Raw genomic sequence first — 8,711 nt, 5'->3', positions numbered from 1 at the left:
CTTTATGGGTTTTTTTTGTGTATTGGACTGGATATATTATGACCGGACGCTGTAATAATGTCATCTAGTATTCGATGTTATCTCTGATTTATACATAAGAACAAAATATTCATTTTATTGCTGATGCCCCATGTGTTTTACTGTTTTTTTTTTGTTTTTTTTACAAAAAAAGTCTTTAAAAATTATGCAAATGAGCCGGAGGGGGCTCCTGGATCCATGGATGTTAATGGAACTTGGAGCCCCTAAGGCTCATTTACATAATTGTTAAAGGCTTTTTTTCATAAAAACCAGGGCATAAGAAGCTATAAGAAGGGCAGATCCTGACAGAAGTGGCGCACACCTGTATGTCTGTGTGCTTGGTTTACAATCCTTCATCCTGGTGGTAGATTTCTTTCAATGTTAACTGTTTTACATACAATACGTGGTGAGCGGGGCTAACATCCGGACAGGATTTTGCTTCCGGTCAGACTTTCCACCCGAGCTGCTCTTCCTATATAACGCATTCTGTGATCAGATAAGGGTATCCCCTGATGCTGCGGGTTTATCAGGCGGAACGCGTGGGGTTCCTCTCCTTCCCTCTCAGACTGGCTGCTCAGATCCTCAGTACTACAGTCATGTAACGCAGTATCATGCTGTTATTGTACTTTATTTGCTCTATAGTTACTTTGTACCAGTATATTTTTGCTCCCCTGGATTACCGTGGCTTTATAATACATACTGTTACATATATGTAATAATATCACTCCCACAGTATTATTACAAGTAAATCTGCAGCTAAGAATAATTTTAGAGCTTTATGTGGATTCATTCTCTAGACATGAAGGTTTCCATATGCTGACAGCAAGCGGAGGTCCTGACTGTGATTAGATGGATGAACAGTAATGAATGACACGTGACATTCCCCCATCTTTATTCCTGTATCCGTCATAGCGTCACAGGTCTGAGGTCACAGCGCGGAGCTCCTCAGGATGGTGAGGATGGCTCCCAGCGCCAGGATGATGGCGGCACAGCCGGGCTTGGTGCTGGTGCTGCTGTTACACAGGTCGGTGGAGCAGCAGGAGGTGGTGACAGTGATTCCGCTGGTGCTATAGGTGGTGGTGGCACAGAACGTGGTACAACTCTTGAAGGTGCTGCTAGATGAGATCACACCTGCAGAGGGAAACATGATGATTGGCTAATCCTAGTCACATGACCAGTGGGCGGGGCTGTGACTACCTATCTATCATTGCCGGAACTACTTATGTACAATAATTGTAGTCAGATGCCTGGCTGTAGCTGAATGGCCCATGGGTGCAGCTAAATACTCAGGGCCCCCCGGGCAATAGTGCAGCTCACCCCACACAACTTCTCTTTGTACCCATCATCAATGCAGCACTAGCACTAGGTTCATTTCTTGGATGCATAAAATATATATTGGGAAAAGTGGCATCCTGGAGCAGAGAGCAGGGGCATGTCTAGTACTGATGTATCATAAATCTCAGTGCAGGGAGCAGGGGCATGTCTAGAACTGATGTATCATAAATCTCAGTGCAGAGAGCAGGGGTATGTCTTGTACTGGTGTACCATAAATCTGAATGAAGAGAGCTGGTGTATCATAAACATCAATGCAGAGAACAGGGGTAGTATGCCTGGTGTATCATGAATCTCAGTGTATTGTGCAGGGCTATGTAAAATCTTAGTGTACAGATCAGGGCTATGTCTGGTGCTGATGTATTATAAATCTCAGTGCAGGGAGCAGGGGTATGTCTGGTGCTGACGTATTATAAATCTCAGTGCAGAGAGCAGGGGTATGTCTGGTGTTGGTGTATCATAAATCACAGTGTAGAGAGTAAGGTTTTGTCTGGTGCTGGGGTATCATAAATCACAGTGCAGGGAGCAGGGGTATGTCTGGTGCTGGGGTATCATAAATCTCAGTGCAGGGAGCAGGAGCATGTCTGGTGCTGGGGTATCATAAATCTCAGTGCAGGGAGCAGAGGTATGTCTGGTGCTGGGTATCATAAATCTCAGTGCAGGGAGCAGGTTTTGCCCAATTAAAGCTGTGACCTCTATGGATTCCTCTCCACCAATGCCTCATGATCATAAATCTGAGATGATGAACTCACCGAATGTTCCTGATTCTGAGGTTGTCATGCAGGACGTCTCGTTACTGTTACATGTTGTCACCGTCAGACAGTTGTCAGATCCTAACAGGCAGGTGAAACACTTCAGAGAGTGAGCTGTGGGCGAAAGGGGAGAAAGAACAGTTTACATACGGCCGTGTATCTAAGCTGTCATGTGTGATACTGCCTGCTGACCGGGCCGGCTCCAGGTATCAGCAGGCCCCTGGGTGACAGAGCCTCCTTGGGCCCCTTTGTAGTGAACTTACGTGGAGGCATTAAAGAGGACGTGTCACCTGTAAACACGACGCTAGGAGATGTTACAAGCTCCTAGCGCTACAAGTGCCAGCGTATCCGAAACCTCCATGCCGCAATGTACAGTAGAAGCGCTGGACCGGTCTCAAAGGCGCTGCCTCTTCCCCAGACTGCCCAGCCCACCCCATAGGCAGGCGGTGACATCCAAGCATCATGTGGCAGTCACCGCCCCTGATCCCACCCCCTCATGAATACGCCGGAGTACAGCGCGGCAGTGTCTGCTAGCGTTATCGGAGGTTTCCCATAACGCTGGGACTGTAGTAGCACTGGGAGCTCTAGTAACATCAACGAGCGCCGGGTTTACAGGTGACACGTCCTCTTCAGAAATTCATAAACTAAAACAGTCTCCTGTTCCCTCGAATATTCCCTATCATCCCAAACAGCCCCTCATGTGTTATATACAGCCCCTCATGTGTTATATACAGCCCCTCATGTGTTATATTATATACAGCCCCTCATGTGTTATATTATATACAGCCCCTCGTGTGTTATATTATATACAGCCCCTCATGTGTTATATTATATACAGCCCCTCATGTGTTATATTATATACAGCCCCTCGTGTGTTATATTATATACAGCCCCTCATGTGTTATATTATATACAGCCCCTCGTGTGTTATATTATATACAGCCCCTCATGTGTTATATTATATACAGCCCCTCATGTGTTATATTATATACAGCCCCCTCATGTGTTATATTATATACAGCCCCTCATGTGTTATATTATATACAGCCCCTCATGTGTTATATTATATACATCCCCTCATGTGTTATATTATATACAGCCCCTCATGGTTGTTTTATATACAGCCCCTTATGGTTATATTATATACAGCCCCTCATGTGTTATATTATATACAGCCCCTCATGTGTTATATTATATACATCCCCTCATGTGTTATATTATATACATCCCCTCATGTGTTATATACATCCCCTCATGTGTTATATTATATACATCCCCTCATGTGTTATATACATCCCCTCATGTGTTATATTATATACAGCCCCTCATGTGTTATATTATATACAGCCCCCCATGTGTTATATTATATACAGCCCCTCATGTGTTATATTATATACAGCCCCTCATGTGTTATATTATATACAGCCCCTCATGTGTTATATTATATACAGCCCCTCATGTGTTATATTATATACAACCCCTCATGTGTTATATTATATACAGCACCTCATGTGTTATATTATATACAGCCCCTCATGTGTTATATTATATACAGCTCCTCAAGTGTTATATTATATACAGCCCATCATGTGTTATATTATATACAGCCCCTCATGTGTTATATTATATACAGCCCCTCATGTGTTATATTATATACAGCCCCTCATGTGTTATATTATATACAGCCCCTCATGTGTTATATTATATACAGCCCCTCATGTGTTATATTATATACAGCACCTCATGTGATATATTATATACAGCCCCTCATGTGTTATATTATATACAGCCCCTCATGTGTTATATTATATACAGCCCCTCATGTGTTATATACAGCCCCTCATGTGTTATATTATATACATCCCCTCATGTGTTATATACAGCCCCTCATGTGTTATATACAGCCCCTCATGTGTTATATTATATACATCCCCTCATGTGTTATATACAGCCCCTCATGTGTTATATTATATACATCCCCTCATGTGTTATATTATATACAGCCCCTCACGTGTTATATTATATACAGCCCCTCATGTGTTATATTATATACAGCCCCTCGTGTGTTATATTATATACAGCCCCCTCATGTGTTATATTATATACAGCACCTCATGTGTTATATTATATACAGCCCCTCATGTGTTATATTATATACAGCCCCTCATGTGTTATATTATATACAGCCCCTCATGTGTTATATTATATACAGCCCCAATGTGTTATATTATATACAGCCCCTCATGTGTTATATTATATACAGCCCCTCATGTGTTATATTATATACAGCCCCCTCATGTGTTATATTATATACAGCCTCTCATGTGTTATATTATATACAGCTTCTCGTGTGTTATATTATATACAGCCCCTCGTGTGTTATATTATATACAGCCCCTCGTGTGTTATATTATATACAGCCCCTCGTGTGTTATATTATATACAGCCCCTCATGTGTTATATTATATACAGCCCCCTCATGTGTTATATTATATACAGCCTCTCATGTGTTATATTATATACAGCTTCTCGTGTGTTATATTATATACAGCCCCTCATGTGTTATATTATATACAGCCCCTCGTGTGTTATATTATATACAGCCCCTCGTGTGTTATATTATATACAGCCCCTCGTGTGTTATATTATATACAGCCCCTCGTGTGTTATATTATATATAGCCCCTCATGTGTTATATTATATACAGCCCCTCATGTGTTATATTATATACAGCCCCCTCATGTGTTATATTATATACAGCCCCTCATGTGTTATATTATATACAGCCCCTCATGTGTTATATTATATACAGCCCCTCATGTGTTATATTATATACAGCCCCTCATGTGTTATATTATATACAGCCCCTCGTGTGTTATATTATATACAGCCACTCATGTGATATATTATATACAGCCCCCAATGTGTTATATTATATACAGCCCCTCATGTGTTATATTATATACAGCCCCCTCATGTGTTATATTATATACAGCCCCTCATGTGTTATATTATATACAGCCCCTCGTGTGTTATATTATATACAGCCCCTCATGTGTTATATTATATACAGCCCCAATGTGTTATATTATATACAGCCCCCTCATGTGTTATATTATATACAGCCCCTCATGTGTTATATTATATACAGCCCCCAATGTGTTATATTATATACAGCCCCTCATGTGTTATATTATATACAGCCCTCTCCTGTGTTATATTATTTACAGCCCCTCATGTGTTATATTATATACAGCCCCCTCATGTGTTATATTATATACAGCCCCCCCTCATGTGTTATATTATATACAGCCCCTCATGTGTTATATTATATACAGCCCCCTCATGTGTTATATTATATACAGCCCCCCTCATGTGTTATATTATATACAGCCCCTCATGTGTTATATTATATACAGCCTCTCATGTGTTATATTATATACAGCCCCTCATGTGTTATATTATATACAGCCCCCTCATGTGTTATATTATATACATCCCCTCATGTGTTATATTATATACAGCCCCTCATCTGTTATATTATATACAGCCCCTCATGTGTTATATTATATACAGCCCCTCATGTGTTATATTATATACAGCCCCTCATGTGTTATATTATATACAGCCCCTCATGTGTTATATTATATACAGCCCCTCATGTGTTATATTATATACAGCCCCTCATGTGTTATATACAGCCCCTCATGTGTTATATTATATACAGCCCCTCATGTGTTATATTATATACAGCCCCTCATGTGTTATATTATATACAGCCCCTCATGTGTTATATTATATACAGCCCCTCATGTGTTATATTATATACAGCCCCTCATGTGTTATATTATATACAGCCCCTCATGTGTTATATTATATACAGCCCCTCATGTGTTATATTATATACAGCACCTCATGTGTTATATTATATACAGCCCCTCATGTGTTATATTATATACAGCCCCTCATGTGTTATATTATATACAGCCCCTCATGTGTTATATTATATACAGCCCCTCGTGTGTTATATTATATACAGCCCCTCGTGTGTTATATTATATACAGCCCCTCGTGTGTTATATTATATACAGCCCCTCATGTGTTATATTATATACAGCCCCTCATGTGTTATATTTTATACAGCCCCTCATGTGTTATATTATATACAGCCCCTCATGTGTTATATTATATACAGCCCCTCATGTGTTATATTATATACAGCCCCTCATGTGTTATATTATATACAGCCTCCTCGTGTGTTATATTATATACAGCCCCTCATGTGTTATATTATATACAGCCCCTCATGTGTTATATTATATATAGCACCTCATGTGTTATATTATATACAGCCCCTCGTGTGTTATATTATATACAGCCCCTCGTGTGTTATATTATATACAGCCCCTCGTGTGTTATATTATATACAGCCCCTCATGTGTTATATTTTATACAGCACCTCATGTGTTATATTATATACAGCCCCTCATGTGTTATATTATATACAGCCCCTCATGTGTTATATTATATACAGCCCCTCATGTGTTATATTATATACAGCCCCCTCATGTGTTATATTATATACAGCCCCTCATGTTATATTATATACAGCCCCCTCATGTGTTATATTATATACAGCCCCTCATGTTATATTATATACAGCCCCCTCATGTGTTATATTATATACAGCCCCTCATGTGTTATATTATATACAGCCCCTCATGTGTTATATTATATACAGCCCCTCATGTGTTATATTATATACAGCCCCTCATGTGTTATATTATATACAGCCCCTCATGTGTTATATTATATACAGCCCCTCATGTGTTATATTATATACATCCCCCTCATGTGTTATATTATATACAGCCCCTCATGTGTTATATTATATACAGCCCCTCATGTGATATATACAGCCCCTCATGTGTTAGATTATATACAGCCCCTCATGTGTTATATTATATAGTGCCCCTCATGTGTTATATTATATACAGCCCCTCATGTGTTATATACAGCCCCTCATGTGTTATATTATATACAGCCCCCTCATGGTTATTTTATATACAGCCCCTCATGTGTTATATACAGCCCCTCATGTGTTATATTATATACAGCCCCTCATGTATTATATACAGCCCCTCATGTGTTATATTATATACAGCTCCTCATGTGCTATATTATATACAGCCCCTCATGTTATATTATATACAGCCCCTCATGTGTTATATTATATACAGCCCCTCGTGTGTTATATTATATACAGCCCCTCATGTGTTATATTATATACAACCCCTCATGTGTTATATTATATACAGCCCCACATGTGTTATATTATATACAGCCCCCTCATGTGTTATATTATATACATCCCCCTCATGTGTTATATTATATACAGCCCCTCATGTGTTATATTATATACAGCCCCTCATGTGTTATATTATATACAGCCCCTCATGTGTTATATTATATACAGCCCCTCATGTGTTATATTATATACAGCCCCCTCATGTGTTATATTATATACAGCTCCTCATGGTTATATTATATACAGCCCCTCATGTTATATTATATACAGCTCCTCATGTGTTATATTATATACAGCCCCTCGTGTGTTATATTATATACAGCCCCTCATGTGATATATACAGCCCCTCATGTGTTATATTATATACAGCCCCTCATGTGTTATATTATATAGTGCCCCTCATGTGTTATATTATATACAACCCCTCATGTTTTCTGAGCTGTGTATCTGATGTTATCATGTGTGATGCTGTCTGCTGTGTATCTAATCCCATCATGTGTGATACTGCCTGCTGAGCTGTGTATCTAATCCTATCCTGTGTGATACTGACCTCTGAGGTGTGTATCTAATCCCATCCTGTGTGATACCTTGGAGTATCTCAGCCTTTTATAGGGCAGGTGTGTGGTCTTACCTGTGGTGGCGCAGAGGATGACCCCCAGGAGGAGGCTTGTGTATGAGGCCATGGTGCGCTGTGCTCTTCCTGTATATAGATTTGTATATAGTTGTGTCCAGGAGAATATATATCATCCTGTGGCTCCTCCTTGAATACAAATAACAATATGTAACATGAACTGGTGATGATGCAGGGACCATTGAGAAGGAAGACAATGGTGGACCTGGACCTGGGGAGATGCTCCGCTGTGGCTTCCTGGACCTTGGGTTGATGCTCCGCTGTAGCTTCCTGGACCTGGGGGTGATGCTCCACTGTAGCTTCCTGGACCTGGGGGTGATGCTCTGCTGTAGCTTTCTGGACCTGGGGGTGATGCTCCACTGTAGCTTCCTGAACCTGGGGGTGATGCTCTGCTGTAGCTTCCTGAACCTGGGGGTGATGCTCTGCTGTAGCTTCCTGGACCTGGGGGTGATGCTCCGCTGTAGCTTCCTGAACCTGGGGGTGATGCTCTGCTGTAGCTTCCTGGACCTGGGGGTGATGCTCCGCTGTAGCTTCCTGGACCTGGGGGTGATGCTCTGCTGTAGCTTCCTGGACCTGGGGGTGATGCTCCGCTGTAGCTTCCTGAACCTGGGGGTGATGCTCTGCTGTAGCTTCCTGGACCTGGGGGTGATGCTCCGCTGTAGCTTCCTGG

General features: G+C 40.9%; 1 protein-coding gene across 1 annotated transcript; it reads right to left on the bottom strand.

Moving 5' to 3' along the window:
* Positions 1 to 751: 751 nt before the first annotated feature.
* On the bottom strand, positions 752 to 8,102 carry LOC140133923 (lymphocyte antigen 6E-like). The gene is made up of 3 exons (XM_072154613.1): positions 8,042 to 8,102; positions 2,103 to 2,216; positions 752 to 1,149 (listed from the first exon to the last, which is right to left on the bottom strand). Exons 1-3 carry the CDS (start codon positions 8,091 to 8,093, stop codon positions 947 to 949), a joined length of 369 nt encoding a protein of 122 aa, XP_072010714.1. The 5' UTR covers positions 8,094 to 8,102; the 3' UTR covers positions 752 to 946.
* Positions 8,103 to 8,711: the final 609 nt, after the last annotated feature.

Source organism: Engystomops pustulosus, chromosome 5, assembly GCF_040894005.1.
Source record: "Engystomops pustulosus chromosome 5, aEngPut4.maternal, whole genome shotgun sequence".
Classification (NCBI taxonomy): Eukaryota; Metazoa; Chordata; class Amphibia; order Anura; family Leptodactylidae; genus Engystomops; species Engystomops pustulosus.
This window is presented reverse-complemented; position numbering and strand designations above follow the sequence as displayed.